This window comes from Oryzias latipes, chromosome 11 (genome assembly GCF_002234675.1).
Source record: "Oryzias latipes chromosome 11, ASM223467v1".
Lineage (NCBI taxonomy): Eukaryota > Metazoa > Chordata > Actinopteri > Beloniformes > Adrianichthyidae > Oryzias > Oryzias latipes.
In genome coordinates, this window is record NC_019869.2 from 6,168,853 (window position 1) to 6,186,930 (window position 18,078).

Genomic DNA, 18,078 nt, shown 5'->3' on the forward strand with positions numbered 1-18,078 from the left:
TATACTGTATCCACACAGAAGGTACACATCTACACAAACTATAATGTATCGACTCAGAAGGTACACATCTACACAAACTATACTGTATCTACACAGAAGGTACACATCTACACAAACTACGTATACTGTATCCACACAGAAGGTACATCTTTGGTTCTTTCCATCTTAGAAAGTGATGTGTTATTCTGAGCATGCTCAGTGCTGTTCTACTGTGCCTACAGGTCACTATAAAGGATCAAGTCAGTTCACCTCCAAATCCAACAAGTCATGTTCAAACAAAACGTCTGAATTCACCAGCAGATCAGAACTGTTTTAAACTCCTAAAAATGTTTGAACTCTTCAACCAGTTACGGAAACCAATCAGCCGATAATCTGATTGTGATGTTTTTACTTTAAAAAACTATTATAGCAGCTAAAAAATCTGATTTTTTTTCAAGGTTTCAAATACTTGTGTGAGTGCACAAGAAAAGATCTTTTATCAGCCAAATCAAGACATTGTGTTTATACAGACAAACTAAAATGATTTTAATATGGCAGAGGTGTGAAAATCCTGTAAGAACCAAAAAACAAACTGTAGATCAAACCACTGCACTGTGTTGGCAGGACCAAAAAGCAATAAATCAAAAAGCCTCAACAAATTGGATAAATCTTTCTCTGGTATAGCGAACATCTTTCTCTCAGCAGAATTACTTTATATTTTCAGAAGTGCCGGGATTCCCCAGAGTTTTGTTGGCGAGCTCGTTGTAAAGCTGCGGATTTTTACTGTAATACCTCCAATGTGGGAAGAATTTTGGAACTCTGAAATAATCCAGCCTCAAGTCGACCATTTTTCTCTCTTCCACCCAACAACCGAAGGAAGCCTTGCAAGATGATGAATGAGTCAGCATTCACGTTTATTACCTCGGTGGACATAAAGGCACAACATGCGGTGAGATGTCAATTAATTTCCTGTAGAACGGACCACTGCAGCGTCTTGGCCTGCACGTCTCCTCGTCCCCATCTGCTCAAGTTGGCTGTGGATTCACATTTTCTCCTCATTTGGTGTTATTAGCTCCAGTTTTACTAGTTTTTTACATTTTTCAATGAACCTTTCTTGTCATTTTAGAAAAAAAACAGGAATAAAGGGAAAATATTTGAACTTTATGGTTGATTTAAATTAGGTTAAACTTTAAATGACACATGAAATTACTAAATTATGTTTTAAGTTTAACCGTATGGTTTTCTATAAAAACATTTTCATTGGAGCAGCTGTTCCCGCAGTTTTCCGCATCAACTTTCACTTTTTTAAACCATCATGATTTTTATTTTATTTATTTGAATATAATAGCTAGAAAATGAACAGATGCAGACTTTGTGTTGCACTGCTGCACCTTCCTATTGATGCTGCTGCTGCTGCATGTTAGCTGAGAGGATGCATCAAGCAAGAGAAGCAGAAGGACAGTAAGTGACAGGAGGGAGCATTAAGACGTTGATAGATGCTCCCTTCGTCTCTGGATCTGGCCTCCTCTCCACACCGTGGGTTGTTTGTTTTTTTGTAGTGCCACCTTCAAGAAATCGCCTCTGTTTATTTGGAGGTGCCCAACCTGTCAGCCCCCATGCCATAGCGCTGTCGGATACGCACAGACGAACACATCTCATCTGTGCGGTTCCCAGACGCTGCTTCCAAGGGGAAGTCGGCAGAGGGATGGGAAGGAAGGATGCCGAGATAAAGCCGGAGAAGTCCAGGTTTTGTCCCCAACGTCCATCAGTTTTCTGGTGCTAGAGACGCTCCTGCTGCTTCACTCGATGCTTAAACACAGTATGACTACAGCCACGGAGGGCGGAGCTACAGCACGTCGGGATTTTGCAAAGCACTAAATTAAAACAATGTTGTCGTCTGTTTCAATTTGCTTTGATTTCCTATCATTTTCCAGAAACGTGAGGGAAATTTTTGTTAAAAAATACTTTTTTAAGAAAAGATTCTTGTGTCAAACCACAGTTTATAAACAGGAAAAGTAAAGTAAATGGAGGACAGAACAAATGAAATGTCCACTGAGGTAACTCGTCTAAAATGAAGATGAGCACTTGCCAGAGCCTTGATAAGAAAACTATCCATGTGTCATGTATACAGTAATGGGACCATAAATAATTCAAAAAGCAGCCTTGGGCTAAATACGCCTCTGCCCTCATCCTCGCTCCAAAATCAATGTTTGGGCAGGAAAAAGGGCGTCGTACTTTAGTGGGCTTGACCAATGGATGACTGTGTCAGCTCTGCTGGAGGACAGAGCCTGAGAGTCATGATGATGAAGAGAGGAATAAACAAAAACAAAACATCCCATAGTTAACATGGGGAAAGGGCTTTGGAAACGGATGCTGATTTTACAAAAATGTCAATGACCGATGCCAAAGCCAACACTGCAATAAATAAATAAATAAATAATACAAATCTATATAGACTTAGATATAAATAACGAATGTAATACTACTTCTAATAGTAAAACAAATTCAGTGGTCACCATCTGCTACTTTATTTTTTATTTGCAGATTTTAATTTAGAAAAAAATAATTTATTTCTCACACAATAGTTTACGGTTAGAAAACACATTCAGTAAACGCAACAGAATTTAAATGCAGTTCGAAGAATCAATGTACAAATAAATGTATTAGTTTTATTCCTTGAGTAATTTGTTTTATAAAGCTAGCTTAGCATGTAGCTTTAATTAGCTTAATCCAGCTAATTTCTGCAGGTTTAACATTTTTTTTAAGGATTTGTGTTAAATTGGATTTATTTTGGATTCACTTTTCACTTTTCTTTTTGCCAACTTTACATTTTTGTTAGAATGATGCAGGTAAATTTGGCTTTTTAGCAAGTTTAATGTTTATTTATTTTGTATTAATTTCCCGCCTTTACCCACAGTAGCTGGGATAGGCTCCAGCAACCTTGTGAGAGGATTGATGGATTATCAATAATTTATCAGTAATTAGCACTCTTATTCAGCTTTTAAATAAATAGATAAATAAATAATGATTAAATTAATAATTTAATAATATGACAAATAAAGGATAAATCCCTTTATATGACGAGGTGACTATTATCAGAAATTAATAGATCGCGTGGAACCCTGCGTTCGCAAAGTCCATTAATTTCTAATATTATGAGCACCTGATCGGGCATTATACCGCTTATACCACGGTCACCTAAAAAATAAATAAATATTCAATCAGTTTTTTGTTCGTTATTCCTGTCATTTTTTTCGGTTTAAATTGCTTTTTTCACAAAAAGTTGACTATTTGATCTGCGGCGTGTTGTCGTGGTAAGGGCTGGGTCGGCAATGACCTCAACTGCAGCAGTGAAGAAAAGACAAATCGGCATGTATGCCGGTTGTCATGATTGGTTAAATCATGATCACTTTTTAATCCACACCCAGCAGCCAATCGGAATTGAGTATTCACCCTGACCATGGTATACATTTTATTCAACTCATGTTGACTTTTTGTTTGTCTGTTTCATCAGCTGACACTTATCTTCAGATCATTACTTTAGTTTTTCTGCAGTTTTCAGCCTCTGAAGCTTCTTTAGCTGATATTTCAGTGTTTTAACAACAAGAAACACAATTTTCAGCAACACACACGGACACACAATGAAGGTGCAGGGTCTCTGTGACCCTTGAAGAGACATTTTTCCCAAAGCGTCACCTCTGTTAGCTCTTGATTCTTTTTTTGTTCTGGGGGAAACCCCTCTTCAAGTGAACAATTAAAAAAAAAAGAAAGCTCTTCAAATATTTCTGATTATAAATTCTGACTTCTACTTCTCTGTAAAGATTTCAGTCAGATTCAAAATGACTAGAACACAGTTCATGTATCCAAATCACAAACTCTTACATAAAAAAATCAAATAAAATAAAAAAATCTCTTCAGAAAAATAGTTGTTGCTTGAACACAAAGGTCTGGATTCAGTGACACCCTGCAAAAACTACACATGTAATTCACTGTAGAGCTGTAACAAATAGAGCAGCACCCAGTGTTCAGTGTTTTGTCTTCCTGTGTCAGTGGCTTTTGTTCTTCAGCGTCTCTCTTTCTGAAGTTTTGTTTCGAGCAGCAAAGAAAAGGTCCAATATTCTGTTGATAAAAAAGGACCAGACTAGATCAGGTAGAACAAAGGAAATTGATGTTCCAGGAGGTTTTCGGAGACATTTTCTGCATGAGGTTTCTTGGATCTGCTGAGACATGACTTCATTTTGGTGAAAACTTTCTGTAAGATCTTTAATAGCACAAACGTTTTGGGTGCTTTGGGTAAACATCCATTTGGAACACGACTAATGACTGAAGTGTTTTAGACCAAGAGGACTTTCAGAGGTTCATGATGGGACGTGCAGCACTTCGATATTTTCCCTGCTTTTATATTTCTGGTTTATGTGGGCAGTCATTTGAACTATTTTAACTAAACAAATTGTCACCAGCAGTTTAAAGTGACCTGAGGATGATTTTGACTTTTTTTGGTTTTTGTTTTCTCCTTTTTCAGCTGAATCCAAAATAAAATGTATATTAAAATAAAGGCCATTAAAAAGGATCAGTTATTAACCCTTTACCCCCTGAGCTGTTGCAATACTCACTCTTTGAACCAGCTTTCACTATTTATGTAATGCGGTTCCAACAAATCATTCCAACGGAAAACTCCAACTGATTCTGAAAAGAGGAAAAGCAGTTTTGTGCCGATACAGTAAAGTGTTTCAGGCATCACGTAATTCCACTGGATTTACCGTTTTCTTTCTCCGAATCAGAATCCTTTGGTTTAACAGTAATTCTAGGGGGTTCATCAGAAGTCATTGGTTGTGTTTATGCTATGTTTACGGCAGCGTTGACGTTCTAATTGGCTAGACACCTGAACCAGTTAATCAGTCATGAGTAGGGCTTGCTTGGATATCTTGAAATCATGCACATGATTACTGTTGCTTTTCTCCGTGTCAGAATCCGTTGGTTTTTGTGGAACGTAGTAAAGTGTTTAGCCTAACACAATTCCAAAGGATAATTTCAACGGTAAATGCACCGGATTTACTTCTGCTTTTCTCCGCATCAGACAGCAGAGAGTTGTTTTTCCCAACTTTCCAAATCCGTTGGAATCACGTTAATTGAATGAACGATCAAAGAGTTATCACAAATCAAAGAACGTCAAAATAAAAGCTCTGACTTGTATTATACCAACTACTGGACCAGCTTTTCCTGAGAACTTTCTCTTCCTCTTCATAAATGTTCAGATAACAGTGAGTGAAAGCAATTTGCAAACTTCAGAGACGACACAAAAGCAGATAATTTGCTTGGAGACAAAGTGAATCTTCGTTTTTTTGATGTTTTGTGATTTTCCCATTTTTGGCAACAGTTTTTCTCTCCCCATCAGCTTTTGGAAACAGGGTTATGTGTCGGGGTAGCTCTGATAATGGAGAATCATTAGGGATAATTTGGCACTGATGAGTACCTACTCCATAATAATAGGTGGTCCCCTGGTCATCTCTCTTTTCCCCTCCTCTATTTAGCAAACCGCACCGCTCTCTTCCTCCACTATTCCCTCTGCACACATGGAAGAGGCTATTTGCACAATTGGTGGTAATTAGCTCTTCATTTGCCTCACTCTGTTTGTATGATAAAGTCAGTGCCTGGGTGCAAAACCGTCCCTGCTGGGGTCTCATCTGCTTCATGACAAAAGCTGGTGATAGTACGTAGCGACACAAAGGCTTGAAAGCAGAGAAGGGGAGGTACTATTAGGGAGAGGGGGGTCGTTTTGGGGTTATGAGAAGAGCTTTTAAGGTCACTCCTGCTTTTGGCAGAAGATCTGCAAGTTAACACAGAAAAATGAATCATTTTTCTGCCTTAATGGAGAAAGAAAAACATCCCCGTATTTCTCAATTGTTTATTGAAAGACTTGATACCCCTCCGTATTGATCTCCTGGAGTTGTTGCTAAGGAGAACATTTGGGTGTGTAGTTATTTATGGATGGTGAAACAGCTTATGAGGACTGTACTAAAGTGATTTGGGGCTGTGCTGGCTTTGTCCACAGGCTCGGATGTGCTGGCTGCACCGCTCGGTTGGTGTTGGTCTTAGTGTTGGCCCGGTGCCTCAAATAGTTGGTTAGGCCAAAGAATTTTTCTCACAAATAACGGCGGCTCTAGCCATCCATCCATTCCTCTGTCCATCCATCCACTCGGAGCGAGCCAGGCGCTCTCGCCGTGAGAGTGCCCGGCCAACAAACCCCCCCTCTACCCTGTTCTGGCCCTAACTCTGCAGCCATATATCAGGGTGACGGCTGGAGGAGAACCCTACATCGAGCCAGCTGAATAAAATAGAGATTAAGCACCTCCTTGAATCCATTTAATTACTCATTCAACAGCTCGCAGCGTGCAACTCCAGCCATGAGTGGGAAAACTTGATAGTTTTCAGTGTTTACTTTTGCTCCACAGTACAACAAAGCAATGGAGGACATACAATTCAAACAAGTTACAAATGATCTCATAAAGGACTTATGCTACATTGATACCTGACAGGTGATTCAGGTTCTCAAACATGCTGAACATGGGTTCTTGAATGTGCTCTTAGCATTGGCGATGGCCAAAATACAAACCCTGAGAGAAAATGTTTGTGCGCTGCCTTTTATCTCTACAGGCATAATGCAAGTGACAGTTTGTAGCTAACACTTGTACAACACGTAAAGGTAAGTAAGGGTGAAGTAGGCGTGGGTAGGTGTCGTATCGGTTTGACCTTTTTTTAACACCCCGAATCCTGCACAGATTAAACCATCTCTATGTATCTGGATGGCGAGCATGATGGATCCAAAGGAGAGCAAACAAACTGGTGCAACTTCTCCTCCAATCAGGTTCCTGATCCTAAACTAACCCTTCCTCTGACTCTTCCTTATGAAGCTGGAGGTAATAAACGAAAACAAGCCCTTTTCGCTCAAATGCTCCTTGAAGAGTTTCCTCTTTGATCTTTTGGCTCCAACTTCACACCTGCAATCATAAATTGGCTAAACTGAACAAATTAGAGAGAAGAAAAAACATAAATCATTTACAGAAATCCAAACAACAGTATTTCTGCATTCCACACGCAGATCTGAGAACTTCAAGACCTCGTGAGGCCTGAATACAAGCTGCTGGACGAGGATTTGACAGAACCTTGGCAATATGGTATTAGAGTTCACAAGGATGGGGTTACACTCACAGTAGAAAGCATTTATTGTTTTGGCAACCCTAAGGGATATGCAGCAAGCTCCAATCGGCAACTAAGATATGGCTTCCTGTCAAGAATGCATCAGTTTGGCGGCAGCTTGTTTGCTTTTGAGATAGCGGAGAACAGGGGAGCGAGAGCTGCTTGAGTGTGACAGAACAAACCCAGGCCCAAAAAAATAAGCTTGAGCTTGTCTGGCTGCCAGCACAAGGATCTGAGCGGAGAACACACAACCGGGCAGAGAGGTAAGCCTGAGGGAGCCGCCAGACCCAGGATGAGGGAGATTAGCTAAGCCAGCTAACACCAGTGAAACTCATTTTTTGATTATCCTCACAAAGTAGGTGCCATTTCCACCAAGCTTTTCTGTTTAACATTCAGTCACCCCGTGAGAGCGGCGGCGGCCGTGAGAGAGCCGCCGCTTTGTGTCGGAGCACGACGGAGAAAAAAACCTGAGGGGGACCCGGGGTGCTGCAGACTGCAGAACAGTTGCATGACCTTTTCTAAAATGCTGCCACCCGCCTGCCACTGAAACACGGTCTGGCTAATTAAAGTTTCAGTGGCATTGAGTTTTCACTAGCATAGTGCACCTCAGGCAGCCTTGGGGGCTCTTAGGGAGCCAATACACACACAAAATGGGCAATAGGAGACAAGATAGGGGGAAAGAAACAAGGAAACAGCTGAACAGGGAGACGGTCACCAGGGGGACCCGATGGTCAAAGCCAAAAACATCGGGGGGTCCCAGAGCACAGGAAGAGAATAGCTTCCCATTAGAATGCGGCTCTTCAGCCAGAGGATTTTACATAAGGTGTGGCACGCCTTGCCCTTTCAAATAATTATACTTCTAATATTTAAGATCATATGGAATTAGAAATCCAATTGAAAGGCTCCAGCTGTGTGCAGCCATGGGGAATGCGAGGACCAAAGCAGAGATAGCCAATGTCAAAACGCTGAGTGCTTTTCCAAATCTTGTTGGATCGCCTTTCAGCCTAATGGAATCTTGATGGGCCCGTTTCAGGAATAAATGAATGACTTATGACATGGTTACTGGGAGCATTACCCAATCTACCGGACAACATGTTCCCGTCTCCAAAGCATCATTGAATAATTGGCCACATTTGACCAGGACATTTCTGGAAGCCTGGCCAAGAAAAGGTTACGCAAGTAGACAGACTGTTTCATGGCCTGCGTTTCACAATCTGCTGGCCTTGTCTTCGTTAATGATCTTGACCCCCTTTTCACCATTTCGGAAGTGAAAGGGACTTAATGAAGCTGAACAAAGCTGCTTGTGTGTGTTTGGGAGAGACGGACAGAGAAAAAGATGAGGTCTTGGTCTGTGAATCCTCGGGGAGGTGGTCCAATCTAGCTTTTATTAGGCCTTATTGAGCTGTGTGCAAGCTGCTTTGTGTGCCTCGTTTCTCTATCCAGAACATTTTACAGGGCTTTATGAGCGTGCATCTCTTCAGTTCACATCACCGGTGGAAATGTAGCAGTGCGTTCAACTTATGCAACTCTTTGAAGCCTGGAATTCTCTCACAAGTCAGCTTTGTCCCGCCATTCACGAACTTACAGAGGAGCTCTTGATCAATAAAACTGAATAAAAAACAATCACACATTTAAAAATAGTCTCATGATTTCAGATTCTGTAAAATAAAAGGGTCCCTCTTTATTTGCATCATTAGAAGTGAAAGTGTTTCTATCTTATTTGACTCATCATCTGTCAACATCGGAGTCATAAAAGTAGAGCATCACCATATGACGAAATGAAATGTGATATATAAACAATACATTATTTTAGTTTCACTGCTACAGTTTTATTTAAACATAAATAATACCAAATGACCTTCGTCTACATAGGAGGCGGGTATTTGACATCAAAGGGCTCCTTTCGATTTGTCAGATATGCAAAGGGCTAAATTTGATTTATCAAATACTTCAAGCTGCTATGAAATCGATATGACCATAAATGTACCATGAGAAATATGAAAGCCTGCTATGCATTGAAATTACTGTCGGCATTTTTTCTTGTGGCATTTTTCTGATGGTGGACGACATCTTGAAAGAAAATTAAGCCTAAAGCTGCGTTTCTGATTATTTCTTTATTCAAATCCTTGTAAATCAGGAGCAGACAAAAAAAATACCCTTTGAAAAAGATCATATTTGTGACGTAAAAATACGCTGGGTGGGGCTATAAGCTCCCTACTCCACCTCATTCTTGCAGACAAACAGATCCATGAACGTCTTCCATCTGGGTCAAAACCGTACGTCTGGATAGCTCCAATATGGCTCACCATTTTTGTTGCACCATTAATGTTAGTTCGGGATTGCTAAGGGCTGTAGGCTAATGGGAAACTAGCTTACAGCTGCATAAACAGAGAGCTCTCAGTTATGGGTGATGGGAAGGGGGGTAGCGTTGATCAATACCAACGGTCCTGCCCACAAGATGGATTTCTGATAAACTCTTGCTGCTCTGCAGAAACTAGGTCTTAGAAAACAACACAGGGTTTTGGGATTTTGGCTAAAAACGGCATAATCAGAACTAAAAGACCACTGGGAACGCTTTGAAAATAGATAAAGGATGATTGACGTGGGTCTTTTAAAAAGTAAAGCTGTGAAAAAGACTATTAATCAATCAAAACACTGAGTGGACAACTAAGTACAAAGAAAAAGACTCTTCAAAACAAAATACCTAAAGGGTCCTGCTTTTCTTAATCCTTTCACAGTAAACTATATCCATATATATGATCATATATCACCTTTGGCACACTAAAGAATGATCGTTTTTCAATGAAATATGAGTTATTTTGACAGTTAATGTGCTACCTGGAAGTAAGACGACTCAATCACTGAGGCTCCGCCTTTCTCTCCATGTGGGTGACGCCCATTTCATGACGTCAACCTAGAGCCGGCCTCGCAGCGTGTCTGCGTTTTTCCCGGAAAAATATTTGAGAACCCTTCCGAGTCTGTGCTCCACTAAACGCCTGAAAACTTCAAATTTCTTTAAAATGGTACAAAAACAGAGGTTAACCTTTACAATAACCCCTGAAGGTTTGGACACACCTTCTCATTCATTTGATTGGTGTGTATTTTGGGGAGAGAGAAAAGCTGCACTTAAAGCCTGACAAACATGTGCTCCGACTCAAACTGAACCGATGTCTACGTTCTGATCAGGTGTGAAATCTGGGTTTCGATGCCTACGAAGACTCACGGTTGGCAAAGCTTGATGAGGTCCTGGTCGGTGGTCCCGGGCGGCAGCCCGCGAATGTAGAGGTTGGTCTTACTTAGCTGCTCCGCGCCTCCCTGGCTGCAGCTGTTGGTGCTGGGGCTGGGAGGAGCCATGGGATGAGGGGGTGGAGCATAGGGCTGCTGAGAAAAATCAAACACAGGAATCAGTCATTTGAAACTAAGAAAACAATGAATTATACATACCTACAGAAAGAACAAAAGTAGCATTTTATTATACTTATATGGTAAAACAAGTGAAATATGTGCCAAATAAATCAAAACAACAATCCCCAAAAACAATGGCTCCAAAAAAGGATTTTTACTGACTCCCTGATTGTTCACTTTTTGTTTATTTTGTGTTTAAACATTTCACCAAAGCCAGAGCTTTGAGCAATGACAACCTTTTGTTCTTTATTCAGCGTTGGTGTATTTGGAAAAATCAACTTGGGGGACGTTTTACGGTTAAACCACGCAGAAAGATTCTAAAATGTGCGAGGATTCAACCCCCCTCTTTAGTTGTTCTCCTTCAGTTCTCTTTCCTGTGCTTCTTCTGTGTGCTTGTCGTGCTGTTAGTGTAGATTTATGGTATAGAAGCCAGCCCCCCCCCCCTCCTGCAAACAGACCATTTATATCTCTATTGCAGGGACACTGCACATAATGACAGAAAGGGAAGGCTAAAGCCCTGTGGGCCCGAGAGCAATGAGAGCCAAAAAATAAAAAAGAGCGGGAAGACAAATGGAAGGAGAATGAGCAAGGAGGTGAGTGAAAAAAGAAAGAGACGATGCAAAAAAAGTATGCAAGTGATGGATGAAGGAGGAATAGAAAAAAAAGGTGGAAGACATGTCGAGGTATAGGACCACCGGCTCTGCCAAATCACATTAACCCCCATTCTCCTCCGAGAGAATCCCAAGACCCCTAAATATGCATTAAGGACAAAGAGGTTGCAGCGAGCCTTTTTGGCATCGCCCCGCACGTTAGTGCCGACTGTTGGAGCGTGGCTGATTTGATTGCGCTATTTTAGGCGTGTGTGCCATGCCGGCGTGTCGCCTCCCACTTGTCAGACGAAGAGCCGGAGTTCCTGGAGCGTAAAGAGCGACACACGTCCATCGATAGATGGCCAATTACCACTCTGGGCTTTCACACACACACACACACACACACCTCTCTATGCTTGTGCACGCTATCCATAGCAAACAAGAACGAGTCTTTGAATAACGACACAAACTAGAGTCTTCAATAAAAGATGTGAGGTTTGCAAATTGATCAATTATCTTTTTACTGTCTATAAACAGAAAGTGATTCTTTATGTTCTGTGGGCCTCTTAAGCATCCAATAAAGCCGAATTGTTTCCCCCTTTTTTTGGACTTTGTTACTCCTAAGACAACAAAAGCAAACATAAAAAGCAGCAGGACAAATGAAAAGGGTCTGGAGTTCCTTAAATAAGCTTTTATTCACTGTAGTTGTACAGCTGCTGCAGTTTAAACTTAAAAATAATTATTCAAACCATCCATTTGTTTTAACTAATAGCCTTAATAAGTTCAGCTTAATTTAAACTCTAGGTTCTATTTTCCTGTTTAGTGCCATTCCAATAAATATCTATTTACTAATCAAAGTTTAATTCTCAAACTGACATAGTTTGGTCGTAAAAATTTACATAAAGAGTCATTTGATTTGATTTTTTGCTTTAAAATGGTTTATTTTAACCAATTAAACAAGAATAATACACAAGACAATTAAACATAAAATTAAATATTGCTTGAAAGTTCAAACTAATAACGTCCAGAGAGTCATTTTAAAGAGCATTTTGTGACCAAATGTCTCCCATAAAGTGCTGGAAGGAGGTCGGCGTGCATTGAAGAAGCTGCAGCTGCATCCAGCACTGAAAACTACAAATAGGGCGGTTTGAAAATGGAGACGTGTTCTGTGATGCTCTGTTATTTTGACCGATCCTCACCACACATACATCACTGTGACATCGGAAATACAGTCACCTTGTAAAACAAAACAAAAACGTATCTTGTAGCCTGAATGTTTTTTTTGTTTTTTTCAGGCTCCCCTTCCTTTTCATGCTTTTGTGAGTGATATACATAGCCCTCCTCTTCCTCCTCCTCCTCACTGGTTTCCAGGCTTGGCTTGCATCCTGGTCTCTGGAATTCACATGTCCCGCCCTATCGATTTGCTTTCATTTTTTAAGGTCAGAAGCTGAAATCTTACACAATGAGGCATGGTGGGTCAAAACGAGCCCATTACTTACAGCGCGAGGCGACGAGGCACAGAGTGAGCTTATCCAAGGGGAAAGGAAAAGCCTGGAAAATTCCCCCTGGGATGAAGAATGGACTGGGTGCTAAAGGTCTCAGAGGAATGGACAACTGTTGGGTGGAGGGTGAAAACCCAGGAGGGGGTGTAATGTAGGACATCTACAGACCTTTTTTATGCACGGTACTGTGTTAAAGTCCCACTCCGATCATCTTCAGATCCATTATCAAAATTGGTCTTTTAATGATTGTTTTAATGAAATCCGTGTCGTTTTCTAGGACGTAGTTTCTGCAGAGCAGCAGGAGATGATCAGAAATTCGTTGTTTGCGGGACCGTTGATGGGAAGCAACCCCGCCCCCTCTTCCCCTTCCCGTTGCTGAGAGCAGGAAGCTCGTGGCCCCGCCCAGTATATTTTCTATGTCACAAGTACGATCTTTTTCAAACAGGATTTTTTCGTCTGCTCCTGATTCACCATTTGAATAAAGAAATACTCAGAAATGTTATTTTAAGTTTAATTTTCTTTATCTATGTCCTCCATCATCAGAAAACTCCTACAAGAACACATTTAAAACACCAAAGCGCCATTTCCGCCGCCTCTGTTTTGACACGCGCCTCAAATTAGTCAGAAGAGTGTCACGGTGCCTGTCAGCTCACCTCCCCCTCCCTCAGCTCCTGCACCTGCTCTGCTGATTGGAACCAGCTGACCTTCATCTCCTCATCACCCTGCCGGCCTTCTTAAGGGATCTTCTCATCAGAATTCAGCGCCAGTTCGTTATACTCACTCCGGTGCTTATGTCTGGCCTTTTAGTATCTACCTTCCAAGCTAAGTTATTTGACTCACCACGCTCTGCATTATCCTTCAGGTTCCCTCACCACTGGTCTTGCTGGTTTCATCATCCTGAGCTCTCCACCGCGCCCCTCGCTGGTCCCGCCGTCCTCGGCGTCCACGTCCTGCCTCAAGCTGGTCCCGCCGTCCTCGGTGTCCACGTCCTGCCTCAATCTGGTTCCGCCGTCCTCGGCGTCCACGTCCTGCCTCAAGCTGGTCCCGCCATCCTCGGCGTCCACGTCCTGCCTCAGGCAGTTTCCACCGTCCACGGTGCCCACGCCTCGCCTTACGCCCGTCCCAAGAACTATAAGTCTCCATCCGAAGAGGATTCAACCACAAAAACCTTGTAAAAATAAACCTCTTCTAACCCACATCTCGGATCGTGAGTTACTTCCGGGTTTCAGCGTCTGGGTCAGTCACGTCTACGACGTCAGCCATGACAGAACGAACTGGCCAATACACAGACCCAGCTGACCCGGAAGGACTCCGCCTCGCCGTCTCACAACAAGGTGTAGCCCTCGGACGTCAAGCTGAATCACTCAACCAGATGGCCACGGCGCAGCAAGATCTTTTTCGCCGTCTGGACAGCATCTCCCAAACACTGGTTGAGCTAACTAGCCAACAAACGGCTAACACTAGTTCCAACTCCACAGCTTCCGCTGCCAGTAGCTCTAACCCAGCCACCACTGCATGGACTCAGGAGAACTTCCGGCTACAACCCGAACCGTTCCAAGGAGACGTGAGTTCATGTGGTGGTTTTTTGCTACAATGTCAACTGATTTTCCAGCAGGCCCCGCGATATTACCACACAGACCACTGTAGAATTACTCTCGTTGTTAACTCTCTACGTGGCAAAGCCCTTCAGTGGGCCCAGGCGTATCTTTCAGCTAACCCCGTCTTCCAGGAACCTTTTGAACGCTTCATTGGGGAGTTTCGTCTGGTCTTCGACCAACCCCGCAAAGCAGAGGAAGCCACTCGCCGCCTTCTGGGCCTAAGACAACGCAACAGATCTGTAAGTGAACATCTGATCGACTTTCGCATACTAGCGGTTGAGGCTGGTTGGCCGGACATTGCCCTCAGAGGCGTTTTCTACCAATCGTTAAGTGATCACATCAAAGACCATCTATGTTCTCAGCCCGAAGCTACCACTTTTGAGGAGCTTGTCTCCGCCGCCCTACGTTCGGATGTGCGGCTCCGAGAACGTCAGAACGAACGCACACGTTCTGTCGGAAAAACCATCGCTGACTCTGTTCCTCAGTTTCCTGTGTCAAAGCCGCCACCCTCCCTTTTGCGAGAAAACACCAGCCGACCCCCGGAGGAACCGATGCAGATCGGCCATTCCAAACTCACTCCTGAGGAACGGCGCAGACGCATGGAGGAGGGTACCTGCTTCTACTGCGGACGATCAGGTCACCACGTACAGCAATGCACACTACGTTTAAACTCGAGAGCCCCCCGCTAGAAGACAGGCCGCGGGAGGCTGCCCCTACGGACTCTCAGGGAAATAATTTCCTTTATGTTCCTGTCAAAATTAGTCATCACTCTCGTAACCATGATTGTCGGGCTCTTATCGATTCCGGAGCCGAACAGAGCTTCATGGACTGTAGTTTGGTGTCCAAGCTCGACCTCTCCATTGAACCGCTAGATCATCCCGTTAAAGCTGCTGGCCTGGGTGGCCAACTTCTAACACGCATTACTCACCGTACCAAACCCGTGCACCTGATCACCTCGGGCAACCACCATGAAGTCACTCAGTTTTATATCACCAAATCTCTTCAGTCTCCTGTAATTCTAGGATTCCCCTGGTTGCGCCGTCATAATCCTCAGTTCGACTGGGTTAATCTCCACATCACAAACTGGAGCCCCCACTGTCTCGCCAATTGCCTCCGCTCCGCCATCCCTCCTGTCTCCCTCGATAACGAGCACGTTCCGGAGGAGACCGACCTCTCAAAGGTACCCCATTGTTATCACGACCTTAAGAATGTTTTTAGCAAGCGCAAAGCCGATGCGCTGCCCTCACACCGTCCCTACGACTGCTCCATCGAGCTCTTAACCGGCGCTACTCTTCCTAAGGGCCGGTTATTTAACCTGTCCGGTCCTGAAAAGCTCTCCATGGAGAAATACATTCACGAGTCTCTCGCCTCCGGCCACATTCGCCCCTCCTCGTCTCCTGTAGGGGCCGGATTTTTCTTCGTCCAAAAGAAAGACAAATCTCTGCGTCCTTGCATCGATTACCGTGAGTTGAACCAGATCACTGTCAAAAATAAATACTCTCTGCCCCTCATCAGCTCTGCCTTAGACTCGGTACAGGAAGCGCGCATATTTTCTAAATTAGACCTCCGGAATGCTTATCATTTGGTTCGCATGAAGGAGGGGGACGAGTGGAAGACTGCGTTCAGCACACCCTTGGGGCATTTTGAGTACCTGGTGATGCCCTTTGGGCTCACTAACGCCCCAGCAGTCTTTCAGCATCTCGTTAACGACGTCCTTCGCGACTTCCTAAATAGGTTCGTTTTTGTCTACCTGGACGACATTCTTATTTACTCGCCCAATCCGGAAATCCATACTTTTCATGTTCGTCAGGTCCTCGAACGCCTCCTCGAGAACCAGTTATTTGTTAAAGCCGAGAAATGTGAGTTTCATGTCACTTCCGTCTCCTTTCTCGGTTTCATCATTGAAGCCGGCAACATCCGACCCGATCCTGTCAAAGTCTCCGCAGTCGCTAACTGGGAGACTCCCAGCTCACGCAAGCAATTACAACGTTTTCTTGGTTTCGCCAACTTTTACCGCCGATTCATACGAAACTACAGTAGTCTCGCCGCACCACTTACCAGACTCACCTCGGTGAATCAACCGTTTGTTTGGGGGCCCGAGGCTCATAACGCCTTTAATAAACTTAAAACCATGTTCGTCACCGCACCCATCCTAATACAACCCGATCCGCAACGCCAATTCATCGTGGAAGTCGATGCCTCTGACTCCGGGGTCAGAGCCGTCCTGTCCCAACGCGAGGAACACTCTGGTAAACTCAAGCCGTGCGCCTTCTTTTCGCGGAAGTTGTCCCCCGCGGAACAAAATTACGATGTCGGTAATCGCGAGCTCCTTGCCATCAAGCTCGCCTTAGAAGAGTGGCGTCATTGGTTAGAAGGTTCTGAGCACCCTTTTATCGTATGGACCGATCATAAAAACCTCGCATATCTCCGCGCTGCTAAACGCCTTAACTCCCGTCAGGCCCGTTGGTGCCTCTTTTTCGACCGCTTCTCCTTCACCATTACTTATCGACCCGGCAGTCGCAATATTAAACCTGACGCACTCTCACGTATGTTCAGTGCCCACGACCATCAGGAAGCAGCCCCCATCATTCCGCCCACATACGTTATCGGCAATCTCACTTGGGACATTGAGACTCGGGTCCAGCAGGCCCAGGATGAGGAGCCTGACCATCCTCCTCCTCCCGATAACACTCTCTACGTCCCCTCCTCTCTCCGCTCCGACGTCCTGGTGTGGGGGCACACTTCCCGGGTGTCTTGCCACGGAGGGGTCCACCGGACTCTCAATCTTCTGAGACGCAGGTTTTTTTGGCCTACTATGGTGCAAGACGTCAGGAGGTTCGTCGCCGCCTGTGCGGTATGTGCCCGATCCAAGTCCTCTAACTCCCCTCCTGCTGGTCTCCTTCACCCCCTGCCCGTCGCCGAACGCCCTTGGTCCCACCTGGCCCTGGACTTCGTCACCGGGTTGCCTCCGTCGCAAGGTAACACGGTTATATTAACCATTGTGGACAGATTTTCCAAGGCCGCCCAATTCATTCCCCTGCCGAAGCTCCCCACGGCCGCTGAGATGGCTGAGGTCCTAGTCCACCAAGTTTTCCGTCACCATGGGATACCCAAGGACATTGTCTCCGACCGGGGTCCCCAGTTTGTCTCCCAGGTTTGGCGGTCTTTCTGCTCAGCTCTGGGAGCCACCGTTAGCCTGACTTCGGGATACCACCCCCAGTCTAACGGACAAGCGGAGCGGGCTAACCAGGAGTTGGAGGCCGCTCTCCGTTGTCTCTCGGCCCAGAATCCCTCCAGTTGGTCCAAGTTTCTCGTCTGGATAGAATACGCACACAACAACCACCCTTCTGCCGCCACTGGTATGTCCCCTTTTGAAGCTTCTCTTGGTTATTCTCCCCCTCTGTTTCCCTCTCATGAATTGGATTTAGCCGTGCCCTCTGTACAACACCACCTGCAACGTGTCCAACGCATTTGGCGCCAGGCTCGGGCTGCTCTCCAGCGCTCTCGGGACAGTAACTGTCGCATGGCCAATCGGCGTAGGAGAGAGGGTCCCACTTACCAACCCGGGCAAAAGGTGTGGCTATCGTCCAAAAACATACCTCTGCAGGCGACCTCCCGCAAGCTTGCACCTCGCTACATCGGACCTTACACCATTGACCGGGTCATCAGTCCGACCTGCGTCAGGCTGCGACTCCCAGCGGCTCTGAGGGTACACCCCTCTTTCCACATCTCCAACATCAAGCCCCTCCAGGAAAGTCCCCTTTGCCCGCCGTCCGCTTCCCCGCCACCCGCCCGGCTCATCGACGG

At 44.5% G+C, this 18,078-nt stretch overlaps 1 protein-coding gene across 5 annotated transcripts in view; it reads right to left on the reverse strand.

Moving 5' to 3' along the window:
* The window catches only part of LOC101170938 (RNA-binding motif, single-stranded-interacting protein 3), a 365,275-nt gene that overhangs the window by 186,844 nt on the left and 160,353 nt on the right, over positions 1-18,078 (reverse strand). For 3 of the 5 annotated variants that reach the window (XM_011480740.3, XM_023959618.1, XM_023959619.1), the window contains one exon: positions 10,400-10,557. In XM_011480740.3, the coding sequence (XP_011479042.1) occupies positions 10,400-10,557 (158 nt within the window). The remainder of the gene's footprint in view (positions 1-10,399; positions 10,558-18,078) is intronic. The other 2 variants (XM_011480741.3, XM_023959620.1) reach the window with 1 other exon arrangement.